The 19,124-nt window shown below is 38.1% G+C and overlaps 1 protein-coding gene across 1 annotated transcript in view; it reads left to right on the top strand.

The window, feature by feature from the left end:
- Positions 1-12,106: 12,106 nt before the first annotated feature.
- The window catches only part of LOC108574090 (glycerate kinase-like), a 30,795-nt gene continuing 23,777 nt past the window's right edge, over positions 12,107-19,124 (top strand). The window contains exon 1 of the mRNA XM_017936608.1: positions 12,107-12,359. Coding sequence (XP_017792097.1) covers positions 12,107-12,359 — 253 coding nt within the window. The remainder of the gene's footprint in view (positions 12,360-19,124) is intronic.

Raw genomic sequence — 19,124 nt, 5'->3', positions numbered from 1 at the left:
TTTACGGTTAAAGCACGATTATAGCTAGGAAAATTAGATGAACCGGTGTATGGCTAACACCGGGAACCGAAGGTTGGGTTTACGTGAATGGATCAACGTATGGATAACTCTGGGGGCCACTAGAATAGATTTTGTAGACGAACCGACGAATGTGAAATCATCTTTGTTATCTTTTATTAATATAAAAGTAAATTATTTTGAAAGGAGGGAAACCGATTTTTATGAACATAGAATGACGAAAAATATAATCATTCAACCAATCAATTGTAAAAATAAAATGCTGCTTTGCAAAAGTAACAATACTATATTTGCGTGCATATAATACAATACTTACATCCTTTATTTCTTTGTAACTTCTAAACTTTGCGAACATTACACAATAGCATTATGGTTGTAAAGTACATTACGTATTTAAAATATTCAAAGGGTCTAGCAGGATAAGACGGTAAAAAGTGTCCTAGAACCAATTAGAAAGAAAATATTTGATACCAGTTTTCAACCCTAGCTCGACCTAGGGGGTAGTTACAGGGTAGTTTATGTTCATGAGTTTTTTGACTATTTTTCCTATTTAGTGGTACGCAAAAATTTTGAAAAAAATCTAGCACATTGCGTATATGAAGGCACATGTTAGGGAATTTTCCCGATTTTTTTATTGCAAATCCTAGTTGTAAAAAATAAAAAACGCAAGAAAGCGGATATCTTTTGAAATATTGAAGCGATTACTTTTATATTTATTTAGTAGCAGCATCTTAGCATAACTATTATCCTCAATTTTTTTCCAGATTTTTTGACAAGGTGCGCTGTAGTTAAAAAAGATTAAAAACCAAGTTATTTTGTGTATTTTACTTACAAAAGTAATATGAATTTCGAAGTATGTTATTGGTGCAGCGCAGCGGTTAGGTGTTTACCTTGCGGAACTGCAGCAAGTTATTTGGTCATGCGTTCTAGCCTCCCTAGACTAACTTCTTTTTAATATATTAATGATATATTTTTTAAAATTCTTAACTACAAATCAATGAATAGTATTTGTTTAAAAACATTTTGGAAATATTTTAAGAATATTTCATTATTTCAATATGCAACCCACCTACAATTATTAAAGACAAAAAATTTTAAAACCGAACTCTTACATTCATTTAAAGTAAAAAATGTTAAACAGTACCAAAATTAAAAGACAAGGTTTCAACTGCCTTTAAATGTAGAAATTTTGGTTGCTAAACCGAATATTGTAGCATGTCTGTATCTTTTTCCTCTTCTAAAGGAATTCAACCTACAGATCTAGAAACATGTATTATAGTAAACCTAAGAAGTACTTTGTTAAGACCATAATGTAACTTCAGCTCCTGTATACTTATGTATTTACACATATATAATATAAACCTTCACTAAGGTTTCTCAAATAAAAAATAAAAGTAACATAATTAAGAGAATACGTGGCCACAGAAACGATGGAATAAAAAGTGCTAACGGTTATCGTTAGCGTTTTTGTTACCGCTTTATTGTTAAATTAAATGGTGTTACATATTATATTTACAGTGGGTGATCAAATTATTATAGCCACCTGTAAGAAATTGACGATTTTACATTATAACGATTAATTTTCAGATGAAAACGTAGTTATACTGATTTCTTATTACTTCTTTTATGAAGCGTTAGGTAATATTATCTGTCATATGGACGTTATTTTGTATCAGTACTGCAAATCACAACCTGAAAATCACGTATTACAGTTTTGTTGGTTTATAGATCTTGAGCATTTTAATTTTTGTGACAGTGTTTTTACTACTTATAATGGGGCGTTTATTGGGGGAGGGGGGCAACCGCAGGTAGGTTATGTATTGGTCGCGACAGATCTTAATATGTAGTAGGTTCGGGTGGTTGGCGAGTCTATTGCTTAGTTTTGTAGCGACCCTCCTGTGCTCTGCCATCAGCGGGACGGGCTAATCAAGTTCTCGCTAGTCTTCATAAAGGCTCCTACTTGTATATATGTATACAACTTCTAACCTGAGTCCTTCCAGTCTTTCCCGCATCTAAGGCACGAGTCTCCTAGGTAGCCTTACTGACAAGTCCACTAGGAGGCTCAGGACGAAACGCCCTAACCTTTCCTTTCCCGCATATCCTCTAACAGTTTCCTACTCAGCTTCAGGTTTGTGTTAAGGTTTTTTATGTGAACTACTATTAAGGGGATATTTAAAGTGCGATGTATTTAGGTGATGAGTGTGTGTCTGGGGATTTTGACGGCGATTCGAAGACATTTGTTTGGTGTTATCTGTATTTTGTTCATTTGTGTGTGTGCTGTCGTGTGCCATACATAGGGGAGGCGTATGTGAGGACGGGGCGGATGATGAATTTGTAGAGTAGGAGTTTGAGTTTGATGGGGAGAACTGGTGATTTTAGTAGGTTATAGTATCTGGCGAGGATGGAGGAAGTGGCTTTTTTGCTTACTTCTGCTTGTTGCGTCCCTTGCTCCGCAATTCTTTAGTGAATTTAACAGGGTTGTAAATCCTGCTTATGTTTGGTCGCGACGGTCACTCAAGACGCTAGTCAACGGGAAATTAATCCTGATGACCGTATTGAAAGTTGACTCTTGATCGAGTCTGATGTTATACTTTACGAGACTCTCGGGCGAGTCTTCGGAAATACTGTTTGAGTCGTCGTGACGATGTATAGCGTGCACTGGTTTAACAATAATTCGTGTTTCGTAGGTGTGTCGGTGTATACATATATAAACGTTATGTTGGTTCTGATTGGTTGTTGTGTTACGGAGGTGGAAAATGTGGCGTGTTCAGTAGAACAATAGTAATTGGTCGACTAAAGATGTGATTTTGGGGGATCGAATCCTCAGTAATGAATGTTTTATGGTCCCAAGTGTTTTGGGCCTATTGTTCGAGTGTCGCGCCGGTACGTCCACGGGGGGTATAATATGGCTGTCTGCCGAACATCGGCAGCTCGGTCTGGTGGCCAAATGTGACTAAATCGTTTATATTGTCATAATCCGCCAAACCGAGGCTTCGTTGCGCCCTAATGAGGTCGCAACACTGCTGTTTGGGTAGCTCAGGTAAGCCCGGCGTCTATATAGATTACCTAGGTATTTGATTGAGTTCTGGAACTGGATAGTGTAGTTTTGAATTTTGACTGTGGATAGATATAAAATGTATCGTGTCGTGCACGTCGCGTTCTGATCGTTGACTCGCGGACGTACACTCACGTACTGTTACCTACCAAATTAATATTGGGTAACTTATTCAATTTCCGTTTCGCTCGAACGTTAGCGAAAATCGGATGTATTGCATCACGAACGATTGACGACTGTATGCGAATGTAAAAACGAATGAATGTGTTGCATCGACTACGAATAAACTACTTGAATGTGTGTCTCGGGCACTTGTGAACGAATGAATGTCTCGAGAATGACAGACGAATCTGTCGACGAATGTAAGACGAAAGTTCCGCTCGAATGGCGCGGATGAATCTCGATTGTGTTGTCTCGACTACGTTAGACTCGAATCTGCTGGATGAATATTCCGCTTGAATGACGCAGATGAATCCGCCGATTTTTTGGGGAGTCCGATTATGACTCCTCCGCGAATGCAAGAAGGCATGCTGATTGGTTTGTCACGAAATCACAAATTACCAATGTGTAATCAACGTGCCTCTTGAGAGTCGCCCCCCCCCCCCCTTCAAATGCGCCCTTAGCGCGCTTTTTCTTGGAAGGAGTGGGGCGATACCTGCGGGTACGTGGAGCCTTCGATGTCCTTGGGTGACGCGTCGGAAATTCCCGCCAGGTCAACCCTCGGCCGAAAGTGCCGTTATACGTGCGTGTGGATTGATCCTTTAGGAACACCTGGTTTATGTCACGTCTTCGGCTGTTGAGGACGCAGAAAAATGAAAATTCTAAAGCCATTATTCGGAAGAAGTTAAGTATTTTTCGCGTTGCTACGAAGCGTCTTTCGACCACTTTGGAGAGTGAGTTGAGTTTAGGTATTGGGATGATGGCCGCATTCTTTCAGGTACATATTGGGAAAGTATCTATGGGTGAGGATGGCGTTGATTATATATGTTAATCGGACTACAGTGATACCTTTCACATTGTCACCATGGTCGGAACCGAAAAGCGTCAGTTGGGTACAGGAGACGGTTTTCGAGGGTCGCAGCCCGCCTTTGTAGTTTGTCGAACGAAGACAAGGACAACCAATAAGAGATAAGAATGAAACGAGGGTCGAGGCAACCGAGCGATTTAAACATTATCGTTTTTATTTTTAACTTTTTCTGTATGAAAAAGTTATTAACATATGGATGATATTGTTCTGATTAAAATGAAACCAAACACGATATAATTTGAACAAAATTTACTTATTAATACTTATGGAGTAACTCGTTCGATTTCATTATCGCTTTGAATAACGTATAAAAACGGATTGCTAACAAAAAACATGAAATATCTGTACACATTGTCCGTCGAATGTAAGCTGTAGCTTCTCATTTTCCGTCGAATGCATAACCTGTGCCTTTACATTTTCCGTCGAATGCATAAGCTATGCCTAGAAAATTCAGAGGCACAACCTACAGTGAAAGCACGGCTCGTATGACAGAGACAGTGTGAAGGGAGGGATTAAAGTGCGTTCAATTTAAGAGTAACCTCGCTCTCGGACCGATTTTCGTCCGTTCTGCAGCAGTTCCCACTACTACCTACCAATGTGACGCATGCGATTGGTCGTAGCGCTATTTAGGCTAGGCCCAAAACCGACGACAATGTAAACAGTGCATAGAGTGGAGAGTATCTACCCGGTGATCTAAAAGTATGCGCATCTACTATGTGCATGTTAACGCAGCGGTTTATGACACAGAGACGAATAGTGGCTAGTTGTATGAATTTAGCCGGACAAAATAAAAATATCAATATTTAGTGAACGATTCAAAATCATTTAAATTCCTAAAAGACATATTATAAAGTACCTAATTTCATTAGGTAAAAAAAAAAAAGAAAAGAGAAAAAGAGTAAATAGAGAATTAATTATATCACCGTGTATATGTAAGCGTCACGCCTGGAACAGTAGACGGAGAGCGTAACAGGGGGTAAGACGGAGAAAAACGTAGGCGGTTAAGTGGGGGTTCGGACGTTCTAGCTCTGCCTTAGGCACGTCCCATGCGCAAAGCGAGGTTACTCTTAAATTGAACGGACTGTAGGTTTCAGCAACGTCAGTGTGAAGGAAGGAAGAGGGCCGGAACGACAAAGAGAATCGGGTGGGGGGAGCTAGGCTTTGCGGACGATGAGAGGTACGAGTTCGACGGATCGTGAATGGGGGAGTAGGTTTCGTGGACAACGTGAAAGCACCGACTTTACCGACACTGAAATGGGAGGACTAGGTTTCGTGGGTAACGTGAAAGCCAATGTGGTCCAAATTATATCATGTTTGATCTCATTTTAATCAGAAAAATCTTACCAATATGTTAAACAAATTTTCAGTTAGAAAGAAGTAAAATTAAAAAAGTTATATTATTGTATTATGAACTGCCAAATTGTGAACTCTCATCAAAGAACCGTGTTGCGTATCGCATTACACACTTCGCATGCTTGACTAACTCCGACAAAGATAATATAGGCGTAGCAGTAGCGTATATCTAGGCATAGGAGCAGCTAGGCGACAGCGTAAAGGAGCTCGAATAGCGACAGTGTGAGAGATGTTACTGTACTGCTTTTTAGGGACGTTTTTTAGTACGTTTTGGACGTGTAGTATGTTTTGGATATGTCATGCCGGGGGCATTGTCCCTGAGTTTTCTTATGATGGTGTGGATTTCTCTTGGTGAGGAGAGTTTGATGAGTGGCGGCGGTGAGTCGGAAGGGCGGTTTCTAGGAGCTCGTGTGTGCGAGCGTTGATTTGGGCAGTGAGCTAGTTGATGGATGTTTGCATAGTGTGACGCTAGGGCTTCTACTTTATCCGAGTCTGTCTGTGCTATTGTGTTGTGGGTTTGTAGGTTGGGGGTGATGCGATGGTTTTACGTTTTGAAAAATTTTATCATTCTCCAAAAGGAGTTGTCTTTCAAATTCAGTCGCTGTAACTTTCTGTCCTATTGTGTGTTTCGCCATTCTATTAAGCGATGGTGTACTAGTCTAGTGTATGTGTTTAAGAGTGTTCTTAGTTCGTGGGATCTGTATGTTTGCCAAAGTATGCGCGTTTTGTTCTTGAACTTAATCAGGTTTTTGATGCGCGGAGGTATGTTTGGGTGGCGGATGCGGACGGTTTTATAAGGTACTATCTGATCTGCTGCGTGCGTTATGATGTACGTGAGCGTGTTGATTTCGTGGTCGTTGTATGTAGGATTAAGGAATAATGGTTTCCCGTTTGGAATTTGGTCGTTGATGGTGGTTCTGTATTTGTTCCAGTCTGTTGTACAGTAGTCAGGTCTAGTAACGGTTGCGTTCGAAGAAGGGGGAATGGGCGGGAGGTCGAAGAGGACCGGCACGTGGTCTGAGGAACCTGTTTGCAATTGTACGAGAGTTGTTTACTACGTTACTTTTGTTCGTTAGGACGAAGTCGATGGTGCTCGGTGTACGGTTAGGAATTGTGGGGATATATGTAGGTAGGCTATACTGGTGTACAAATTGAGATCGGGTGCTGTGATATAAGCTCGTTTATGACCCTGCCTTTCTGATTTTTAGACTGGCAATGCCAGTCTATAATAACGGGGCCGTTATTTAAGAGAGTTTTTAGCGAATATGTGTTGAGATTGTTGCGAGGGGGGTTGTATATCCCGATGACTGTAAGGGTGTGGTTATGTGGCCTAGTTTTGATAGCGACTGTCTCTAGCATTCCGATATTGTTGGTTGATGGGAGAATAATGGGATGGTGTTGGAGGAATTGTTGAATTAGGATTAATACGCCTCCATGAATGGGGCGGTTGTATCTGTGTGCTACGTAGCCTGGATAGATATCTTGGTTTTGTGTGCGAGCTGGGTTTTTGTAATTATTGCAATGTGAATGTTGTGTGTGTAGAGGATGTGTTGTATTTCTGGTATGTGTTTTCGTAAACCTTTAATGTTATATACTATGAGATTGACGGTGCGGGGTTCATTAGCGTCTATGGTTTTCAAATATGTATGCATAATTTAAGAGTGTTTGGATCTTTTCTATACCTGAGGTTGCCGTTCTGTAATCCGCAATGAGAGCCCTGACGTCGTCTATGAGTTTGGAGGTGTTCAGAACGTGAAGTTCCTCGTATAGGCCTTGGAGTTCAGCGACTAGTCCTTAGGAGTTAGGTTTTGATTTAAATTGATTTATGTTGACATCCTGCGGGGTGATTAAGTTGTATAGTGGGAGAGGGTGTTTAGTTCCGTCTGGCCTGGTCCTGGACATCTGATGGACGGTAACTGTTTTTTTGAGTTTTCTCTCAACATCTCTTTTGATATCAATGGTGGCGTAAGAGCTTGGTAGGCCCGTGATTACAAATTTTCTCTTTTAGTTCGATTTAAGTCTAAACGTGTGAAATTCGGTATTTTTGTTTTTGAGGGTATCCACGATTTTACTATGGTCTTGTGCGGTCCTTACGAACAGTTGTATCGTCCTCCCCGTGTATTTAAGGAACACGTTCTTGATGTTTTTATCACCTCTTCTTGGGGGGGTTTCTCCTTTGTCATGGATTCTAGTGGCGTGTCTGGAACATTCCGCAGCAACGCTAACGAGTTAGAGGTGGGTATGTTTGGTATTGATTCGGTTTTCATTTCTTTGTCCTTGCAGGTTTCGCCACTTTGCTGGCGCCTCGTTAATTTTTTGGATATGGAGGTGGATGCCTTCAATTGTTGGATGATCTCCTTCGCCTAGTCTGGGGGGGAAGACATGGACTTTTGCTTTGTTGGCCGTGGATGATTTTTTCATTATTGCGTGAACTTCTTATGGGGAGATCCCTACATCGTATGCTTGGGGAAGGGGGTGCATTTGGTTACTGTAGGTGATCCACACTTGCACTGATGCTTAAACGACACAGGTATTACACGTTTATCAATCGCGAGCTGGCTGGTCGCACATAGGTTGGTAGTTGGTCGTCGCCGGCTCGGAACAACCGTTGCAGGCCGTAATCGGAGGCAATCGGAGGGTCATAAGTATACTTTGAGTTTCACTTTTAGGTTCTCGATTGCTAGAGGAGTGTGCGTTACCTACGAAGGACGCGGCAAGAATAGTTTTCATCAGTTGAGTTATTCAACTTCTTTAATTTATATATTTGTAGCGACCGCCACGGGGAGCCTACACACCTAGGCCTGGCAACTCTTGGCCCTCGAGGCGAAGAATCAAGAGATGTTTTCCAAACATCTCTGGGTTTCTTCGTCCCCGAGAGCAAGAGAAGTGCTTTGGCAATGTGGGCCCGCGCCCCCACCTCCTGGGACTTTTCCCAGGAAAAAAGGGGCTATTTAAGCGAACCCCGAAAAAGGCACGAGGCTTTTTGTCATAGACTTGCATTCTACACGCGTCGTGTCACTTACGTATGAAAATTAGTTTAAGTGTTAATTGAAATAAAATAAATATATATTTTTGGTTACACAGCCTACGAGTAGTTATTTCACACCACGTCAATTCCAAATATGGTTCTTTCGAATTTAACAATCTTTAAGATTGTGTAATGTACACATTGAATAAAGAAAATATAAAAATTCAAAATAGAAGTTACTTTTTCGCGTCAAAATACCTTAAAAAAAATCGGTTTCTAATTTTTTTAACTACGGCATACCTTGTCAAAAAATTTGAAAAAAAATTGAGGATAATAGTTATGTTAAGATGCTGCTGCTAAATAAATATAAAAGTAGTGGCTTTAATATTTCAGAAGATATCCGCTTTTTTGCGTTTTTTAGTTTTTACAACTGGGATTTGCAACAAAAAAATCGGGATAATTCCCTAACATGTGTATGCGTATACGCAATGTGCCAGATTTTTTTTCAAAATTTTTTGCGAACAACTAAATAGGGAAAATAGTCCAAAAACTGATGAATATAAACCATTCTGTAACTACCCCTTAGGTCGAACTAAAGGATTGAAAGTAAATGTCAAATGTTTTCTTTTAGTAAGCTATCGAATGGTATGTTACGGGTTTACGCGGTCTTGTCCTCACATGGAGCGTAAAACTTGTTTGGGCTTGTGGATTGGTCTAAACGTTCACCGTATGAGGGTGATACGTCGTTGACAGCGAATCCGATAGGATTGGAACCGTCGGCGTACGTGGTATATACGTCGTTCTCCGATGGATGGAAAAGGTTGGAAGTTCGACGTGTGCAGTTAACACGTCGCTGGTAAGGTTTGTGGTGGACCGGTCAGAACATTCAACGTACGTGGTTCTACGTCGTTCTCTGACAAGTCCGATAGGATTGGAACCGTCGGCGTACGTGGTATATACGCCGTTCTCCAAAGGATGGACAAGGTTTGGTAATTGTGAGGACAGTACGTACCGTAATGTCGGATATACCTCGAGCGGTTAAGGTATATCCTTGGTGAGTCTAGCAATTCCGTTACTAATGTTACGAGGAGATGGTTAATTGAATATAGGCTAAGCAATTCTACAACAACTATATTCTAATAATATTCAATTATGGGTACAATAAGATTACAATGTTTAAATATGAATTACAATGGGTGATTCTTGGCTGAGCAAGAATCTTCCATCTCGACTTTACACGGTGAGTACGCGGGGACGTCGTAGACAAGTATGTCTAGTTCACACTAACGAATTTAGTATTATACTGTGTTGCTCGAAAGGGAATTGAGCCCGATCTTGCTCGTGTCGAACGATGACTAGACAGATACTGTGCTACTTTAACGTTCAGAGGAACTCTGAAATGAGACTGCCCTTGAGCCCCGAAAATCATGCCCTTATATACTCCAAAATTTGTTAGACCAGTATGTCTAGTTGACACTTACGAATTTAGTATTATACTGGGTTGCTCGAAAGGGAATTGAGCCCGATCTTGTTCGTGTCGAACGATGACTATACAGATTCTGTGCTACTTTAACGTTCAGGGTAACTCTGAACTGTGACTGCCCCCGAGCCCCGAAAATCGTGCCCTTATATACTCCAAAATTTGTATTTTTTGGGTGGTGGGGGCCCTAATTTTCCCATGAGACCGAAGCGCGTTCGTTTACTTTATCTCAAGGGGTGAGCTCTAGGCGGATGTCTCGGCGCCGCCGTGTCGGCTAGTCTGCGTACGTAACAGGTATATCGCACGAAGTGCCTCAAGGGCACTTTTGACCATCTTATCCTGCTGCACCCTTTAGATTATATTCAAAATTATATTTATTGAGAAAAGTTTTCAAATATATTACAACAAAGTACATCAAGTACATAACAAATATTCACAATAAAAAGAAATAAATTCAGAATTTGCAGATCTTGGTAAAATGTTTACCCCACTTATCATTTAAGAAAAAAAGTACGAAAACAAGCTTGTGTTGTTAGATATATTTTAATTTTTTTTCAATACACAGCAAACTATATTTTTTTTTTTTTTGTTCATGACAAAGTATGATATATTGTGTAAGAGGTATTTAAGGATAGGAGGATAGTGCGTGATCTGGGTTACTTAGTACCCACACAGTGAGTTCTTTTTTAGTCTTTATTATTTATCTGGCTCACGAGGTTTACAATTTACTTATCGCTTACTGATTGTTTGCTTGACTGACTCTCAGTCACCTCGCGAGCTTCTTTCTCACCCTTTTCTTTTTCCTGATTGGTTACCCCCAACTTATTGGTTGTAACCAATAAGGAATTTTGTCTTTAACCCGCCGCTAGTCCTTTGCGCCCTTGGCGCGCTTTTTCCAGGACCGCGGCGAATTATGGTGGGGGCGTATTGTCCGCTGTAGCGCATTTGGCAACGCCGCGGATTTTCCTCCAGGTCCGGTACTTGAGACATGTGGCCTGGGCCTCTGGGCCCGTACGCGGACCTTTCGGCAACCCTTGGTTTATGATCTGACAAATTGCTATTGAGACCGTTGGTGAAAGTTTCTACGAAAACATGCATTGTTAGATTTACTAAACATTAAACAGACTAAAACGGTTTTCTCAAAAATAGCTTTGCTAGCGCGCACGTCATAAACCGTGTTGGTCGTCTGCGCGGCAAATGCTTGCTTCTGCACTACAGCTGGTCGCCACAATTGTGTAAAACTAACCTATTGAAAGCAATATTAGAAAAAATAATTGAGTTTTGACCGGGATTTCTCCACCGTTGGGGTAATCGCGGTAAGATTTCCTTCCACAGTTTTTAAATGTAAGAAACAAAATTATATTTCTTTTTCATTATTATGATAACGAAATTTTTATTTGGTCAAATATTTTAGTAGCATTAGAATAAAGAAAGTAAAGTCACAGGCGAGGTATAAGATAGACCTTGCACCTAAGATATTTTTTTGTCCAATGTTCTGAAATACCGATCGTGTAAAAAATCAGAGTTTTTGTTATGCCCTCTACGATATAAAGCGGCGACTTTAGGAATTATATACAATCCAACCTGATGGTATTTACCATCTTTGATGAGATGGTAAAGTCGACAGATGTAAAACATCCTCTTTTATTAAATTTGCATATAAGGATACATACATACATATATTGGATTGCTTGGACAGAGCTGTTCACAATCTTTTGACAGCAGTAGAACACGCATATGTGATTAATCATCTACTAATAAACAATTACGTTACTTTTGTATTAGTAATTTCATAGTTACGTTTAATTCCAATTCTAACCACTACTAATGTTGTAATCTCATTCTATAGTGAATCGATAACGGTAAGATTCTCCTCTGCCTCAAAGCCCCGGACAAGGAGTTCCATAAGATGCAAGATCTATCCCGTACCGTCGTCTGTGCATGTACCTTACCTGTGATGAAAGGTCTATTCTATACTTTGTTTGTGCAGACGAGATATAGAATGTGTACATCGCCTGACAAGCAGATAGCTCTGAGGTGATACCAAAAAGTAGCTAATTTCATTCAACAACAATGTATACCTCCAATAACCTGACTTAAATCTAACCATATTTTCAAAATTTTCTGAAAATGTAATTTAGGTTTCAAATTATACACAAAACACAAATAAAATTATCTCAGTTATAATATTATTATACAACAAGTATGGCTAAACCTTCAAAAAAAAAGCCGAGGAAACGGAAAGCAAAAATGACTGATCCCTTTAAAGAAGAAGAAATAGCTAAGAAAATTGCAGCAATCGAAGGGAAGAGACAAAAAGTTATAGATGAAGTTAATCTTTCATTAGAAAGAAGAAGAATGGACAAAAGAGAAATTCAAAATGCACGTTTCGAAAAAGAAGTGAGATTCCGACAAAAAATGTTAATTATATTATTAACTTTATTTTATTTAAAAAATGGTTTATTAGATATTTTAATGATTTATTGTTACAAATATTTTGGGCTACTTTGTAGGTATAAATTGATTTAAATAAAATGTACAGGGTGTTTGCGTTATTACTAGCTAGCGTTTTTTTCGTAAATGGTGAATCCACGGAAAAAATGAAAGAGAAAAAAAGCTAACAGTGTTTTAGAGCTAATATAATACCATATGTTAACATTTTATGTTTGCAACAGTTTTTAAAAAGCGATAGTGAACTTTAATTTTTTATATTAAATGTCACATATTTTTGTATGCGGTATGAATGCGACTATCAAGATGAATTCAAACACTGTGACAAAATGACCTTCGAAGTCATTTAGAAAGAAAGAAATAGTTTGAACAGTTTGATTTAGAAAATACACGCCCACACACGCATAGCATTCCTTAACAAAGGCTATTCAATTTAAATGTTTCTTTTAATAGTAAACCAGTTTAGAAAATACTATCAATTTATATAGGTATAACTAGACGGAAGTTCATTACTAATGTTAAAACACTCACTTTAAATTACCATTTTCATATTATTATTACTTCATCGCGTGTATTGCATTATTATATGATATGCAGGGTGCCTTACCTAAGTTGAAAACCTTAAATATCATCGTTGCTTTTGAACACATAAGAAATACCGGAAAAAGAATTGATCCTTATAAAGCAAGGCAAACAATTATCACCCTCGATACCATACAACTTTCATCTGAAACATTTCTTCGTATTTCTGATACTTACAAAAATAATTACATATAGACACTTAAAACGGACATACTGTGTGTGTGTACCGTGAGCCGTCGACGACTTCAGGAAATATGTAAGAACATATGTATCATAACTGCATGTATAAAAATCTCCAGAAGTACACCAGGAAATATGAATGTACCATTTGTTAATCCAGGGTGTCCGATTATGAACAGAACATGAAAATTACTGATAAACTATCCACTCTATAAAAAAGTGGATCAGACAAAAAGTGAATAGTTTCGAGGGTGATATAATTTGGTGCAATTGGGATTTCTGTAGATGGCCAGGTACAGGTCATATGTAGGTGACATACGTTTTTTTAAATAGAATCATATAATTTTAAATACTGTAATCGACCCGTCTTGCCATTCTTTATAAAAAGAGTATTAACCTATTTATGTCGAAAAATCATTAGTTTAGAAGATATTTTAATCGCAATATTGCAAAATGATACTAGTAAGTACTATGCGTCCACAAGAAGATGGCATGGCCAAGGAATGCGGTTCTGACAATCAGAAATCGGGCACATGTATCGTCATTAGTGGACGAACGCGATCGACGAATCGGAACATACACATGTATAGCACTGCGTGGCGGAAGATTTGGGCGGTGCCCCTGTGCCGTCTCGCATGCCATCTTCTCGTGGACGCACACTACACCTGTCTGTACCTTTCTTGAAATAACAGTGGGCATATTTTTTACAACGCGATAGGAGGGAAATGAGACGATGTCAATTAATATTATCGCTCAAAAAAACTCGTCAAAGTCAATATTAGTTTTCTTTCAGAACTACTGAATCTACTACAGGAATTATTACAATCACTTTGCAATACATATTGAGATTAAAATATCTTCTAAACTAATGATTTTTTGACATAAATGGGTTAATAGTTCTTTGTAGGAAATGTGCAAAATGAATTTAGAAGAAGATAATATTAAGGCTTTTAAGCATTTCTCAGGTTTGCATAATTGACATACACTAATAATGAATTGGATACATCTATTTTGAAATAATGTCCATCTAAATATGCTTTTTTTTTACACTGTATCAGAAGTTGTTGTTCTTTATCATTATCACTTTGTTCAAAATTTTCATTGTCAGTATCACTGGGTTCTGACAAACTTTCTTGACTTTCAACAGAGATTTCACTCTCCATATTTTCTATATACACTATATGTATATACTATGTTTACTATTTTCTATATACACTACAATATATGTATTCTATTATATATACACTGAACGTAGTGAACTTTATTCCATAACTAATAAGGCAATAAAGTGGCAACAGCATGGGAGTCATATTCATCAACAGATTGTAAACCCAATAGCGTACGCGGTAAAACGTTTGCTCCGCGAGTCCACGACGTATACAACTCGTACATGTCGTATGTCGTATGATACGACTTGGTGGCATGAGCCTGAGCACAGATCGTCAAGTTTTCGTAGATCGTACGTTGAACTGCGGACGATTTTCAAAAACACATACAATGTAAGTGAATAAGAGTATTCTTCATATAGTGTTTAGTCTACTCGCGTGATCTTGCCATCTTTCGAGTTTTGCTGAATTTGCACGTTTGTGCCGACTAATTACAAATTCGAAGGACCACATCCGTGTATCGAGAGACTAACTAATTTACTCGTGTTTGGTTTCCGGAAGATTTCAATGTTGCTTGTTGCTAGCCGAATGGATTCTGATTTCGAGGTCTCAGAAAAAGTTCGAAGATATCTCGGTCAGGATACATTTGGCGGGGGTGAGACACGCGGATTGGTTATTACAATTTCGACTTCGACAAGGGAGGTGGTTGACTATACGCGATTGGCAAACTATTAAACAAAGAACGAACTAAAGGGACGCCCCCAAGTCAACGGTCACTCTCAAGACCAAAAACCCGAGAAGTTAAAATATAACAAACAGATGTGGACGAGAGCCACGAGAAGAAAAGCATCGAACTTCTAAATAAACGTTAAAGTGCTCGATGGCCTCCCAAATTTACAACTGCTGCGAAGGACCGAATAATTTCCAGACCCGTGCCTGGAAAACCCCGTAAATCTAATAGGATGACTAAACATATAGTTTGGTATAGAATACAAAATGCAAGCACATTCTGTATCCATTGGTGAAACGATTATGAAATACAGGTATATGCTTTATTTTATGAAGCAACTGAATAGAAGTATTTCGTCGATACATAACAGTCAAGTACAATATCAAAATACATTTCGCATTCGAAGAAGAATTAAATTACAAGTTGATAATGTATTCGTCATTCGAATATTTTTTTAAATACTTTTTGCCCATCATTGCTAGAAAAGAAGAGTAATGAAGATTATTTTGTATACTCCTGTCAGAGAACCTCTAGATATATCCTAAAGTAATACGTGACACGCCTGGCCACTGCATACACTTAAACGAATGGTTATTATTTTGCAATGTATCATCACAACGTGGAATACAAATTATCAAAGATCATGCTAAAAGGAATCCGGATATTGCATTATATTTCATGATGAATAAATAGTTTTTCCAACACCAGATAATATTCTACGAATACGAAAAGAACACCATTGTTCAACAATTAGATGGCATAAGGGCGAAAAGAAAACATACGCGCATTTTAAATAATTATTACTGGGGAGATATGATCAAAGATATGAGGCATTTTGTTAGGAACTGTTTCGAATGTTAACGTGTTAAGGCGAACAGAAAACCATGTGGAACATCATTGGAATTAACCGATACACCAAAACGGTTTAATGATAAAGTTGCAATGGATATTCTCGGACCACTCAAGCATTAACTGCACAATGTTTATAACATAGCAGAGACTAAAAGAAGAACCAAGGAAAGATACGACAGAACCTGTAGACCTTATAATTACAAGAAGAGTAATTACGTAATTACGTGTGGATCATAAACGAAGGTCGGGACAAAGCAAATGGACTGAGCGTCCCATTTGAAGGGCCCTACATAATTCTAGATGTTTCATCTGAGGCAAATATTCTAATTCGGAAAAATCAAAGGTCTATGTTAGTACATAAAAATCGATACAAATTTGCCAATTTGAATATTTCAGGACGTTGATAGTTAGCATGCAAGGTAACGAGGCGCAATATGAAATTTGCGAGTTTGAAAATCTACCAATTCTTTACTTGGAGCCCTTGGGACAATTGAGGTTGTACACCGAACAATGGAAATTAGTAAGTTACCTAACACTTGAGGACCTGATCTAACAAGTGGCCCATAAGTCAATATAATAGGACCACGTATCAATTGAAAAAATGCCTGCTGCAAACTAAGAAGGATCGCGAGCGATTATTCTCTTCAGTAGGTTACCACCTCCCCTGGCCAAAGCGTGCACGCCGTGCTGTATTTAATTTTATAGGGGATGTAAGTAAATTTCTTTTTGGAACATAGGGACAATAAACGTAACGCAGAATTATTTAAACATCAAACTCAAATAGTAATAATAGTTTTAAATTTTAAGGAGAAAATCGATATCATCAATCAAAATATTTGTAAAACAGAAGGCGTAGAAAAGATTAGCCTATTAGACAAAACTATTCTCGAGTTCAGCGTAATATTAGAACTAGGAATTCTTAGCTATCAACGGAATATAGATATAACTAACCGGGCAATATTAGATGGTAGGCAAGGCAATATATCTCCTAACATAATAGAACGTTAGGTCTTCTTTGAAATAATGCAAAAATTAAGGGCAGGAGAAAGGACTAACCGGCTATCACAAGTCGCTGTTGCAGAAAGCTATTACGAGTCTCTTCAAATATGTAACATTGAAATAGGTATCCTAGATAAAAGATTAGTGTCCGCAGTCAAAATACCAATTCTTGAAATACATTTCTGTATACAATATAAAATACATTCCATACCAAGCGTTCAAATTGACGATAGTACCATTCGTTTAGAAGCCTCACAAGATTACGCAATTACAAATATGGAAAGAACACAAATGTCATCAAGTTCCTTCAAAGCTGTAAGAAGTTAAACAATGTATATTATTGTAAACGTTTGGAACCAAAGTACCGCTGGTTATCAGAAATTTTCGACAATAATACTAAAACTTGCACACCTTTTGTAAGTATTATTGCAAACTGGAGCAAACTGGATAATTATCCCGCATAAAAATGAACAAGTCCAAATACTTTGCGGACAAACTTCAGTTTTTGTAACATTAACTAGACTAAGTATCATACATTTAGAACCTAAATGTATAGCTGGCACAGATTTTATAATATTGGAACCTATACACATGTCTAATGGAATTGTTACGGAATTTGATCTTCCAAGCTATAACTTTACACTCATACATGAAACTTACCAACAATTGCTACACCATGTAAACATGAAGGAACTAAATATCCCAAAGATAGATAAATTAGATTCACATGTGCTAGGTAGACAATTGGAAGACATATACATATATGTAGTTAAAGAAGCTGAAACAATAGGTATTGACAAACGAATCGAAAATTAACGGCAACGAGATTTGGAACGTACCCTGTATATGGATTACTACCTATATTGATTATTTATCTAAGCTATAAGCTTCGATTAATGCAATTCATTAAATTGTGTTTTTCAACACTAACACGTACTCTGCATTTACAACACATATAATAATATAGTTGCGTCCAATATACCACAATTCTATTTGAATTTTGCGGGGTCGTAATTCATCATCTAAGACAAATTGAACAGATATTAGGCGAATGTTAGCGAATTCTACTCGAGCAAGAAATAGATCGAGGAATATGCGATGTAAAAATAGAAATAAAGCAATATCTTTAATCTAAGCGAAGGGGTATTATACTTTGAAATATTCTCTTTTACTTGCTTTTAATCTTATCTTTATCTATAACCAGTCAGCAACTTTCACTATTACTCATACTGGATTCTTCACCTTCCAACTCGCCTCTCAACTGTCCTACACAGTCATAACCCAAGGTTTATTTTTCCCAAACCCTTAAATGGCCTCATTTTTCCATCCTCGAGGCAGTGTTCGTTTTGTCACACGCATGTCACATTCTGTTAAGTTTCGTTAGTTTTAATAAAGTTCTGTTTTCTACGCAACGTCGATCTTTAATTGGTTCGATTTAAGTGTTACCGGGCATCACAACAGGAATACATAAGAGAATAAACCACTTTTATGAAATTTCTAATTTGAAATTTCAGATGCGTTTCTCTTAAACAATAATAGAAATACACATTATTTACATCTATTTACCACATACATTCAATGAAAGTATGTAATTACACTGTCTAACAAATTTTGACCTTCAGAAAAATCTGCAATATTCATCGGGTGATCCTTGTAGAGTTTCTCGTCCCAAACACGAATCCGGAAGCAGAATTGCTCTATCATACTCAGTTTTTGAAAAATATGGATTTTTGTGAAAACCCACGATTTTTGACAAAAGTGAGGCATTGCGTGAAAACTCAAAACGCTAAGAAGTTCCATTTAGTCTTAAAAGATAGAGGAGAGTGTCTTGAATATATTAGCGTATACAGTTATTAAATTTTGTGGTTTTGGATGGTTGTAAAAACGAGCCGATGTGCGTACCTTCTACACAATACTTTTGCATTTTTACAGAAAGTTCTTTATCTAGCATAAATTTGCTATACAGAATCGAATTCTGTAGACATTTCTTAAGAAACCATTCAGAAAATGTGTCGGAAGGGTTTTGAATTCGAACAGGTTGAGGAAATATCCGCTGGCAACATGTGTACGGTGTTTTGCCGTCATGCGGCCATCGCTCGTCTTCGCCGACTCCGCAGTGCCGCAGCGACGCGTAGGTAATCGTTTCATAGTCAAAAACATTTTTTAAATTTCGTCGAACTACAGGAAAAATGAAATATATAAACTGAATATATAAAATGAAGACCTACCTGGAGCATCGCTCACGCAAACAAATTTAAAAGTGTTTTCGTCGTGCTTGACGTTTATACTTTTCGTCCAATAGGTAATTTTCAACATATTGTTG

Source organism: Habropoda laboriosa, unplaced genomic scaffold, assembly GCF_001263275.1.
Source record: "Habropoda laboriosa isolate 0110345459 unplaced genomic scaffold, ASM126327v1 scaffold209, whole genome shotgun sequence".
In the NCBI taxonomy this organism is placed as follows: Eukaryota; Metazoa; Arthropoda; class Insecta; order Hymenoptera; family Apidae; genus Habropoda; species Habropoda laboriosa.
This window is presented reverse-complemented; position numbering and strand designations above follow the sequence as displayed.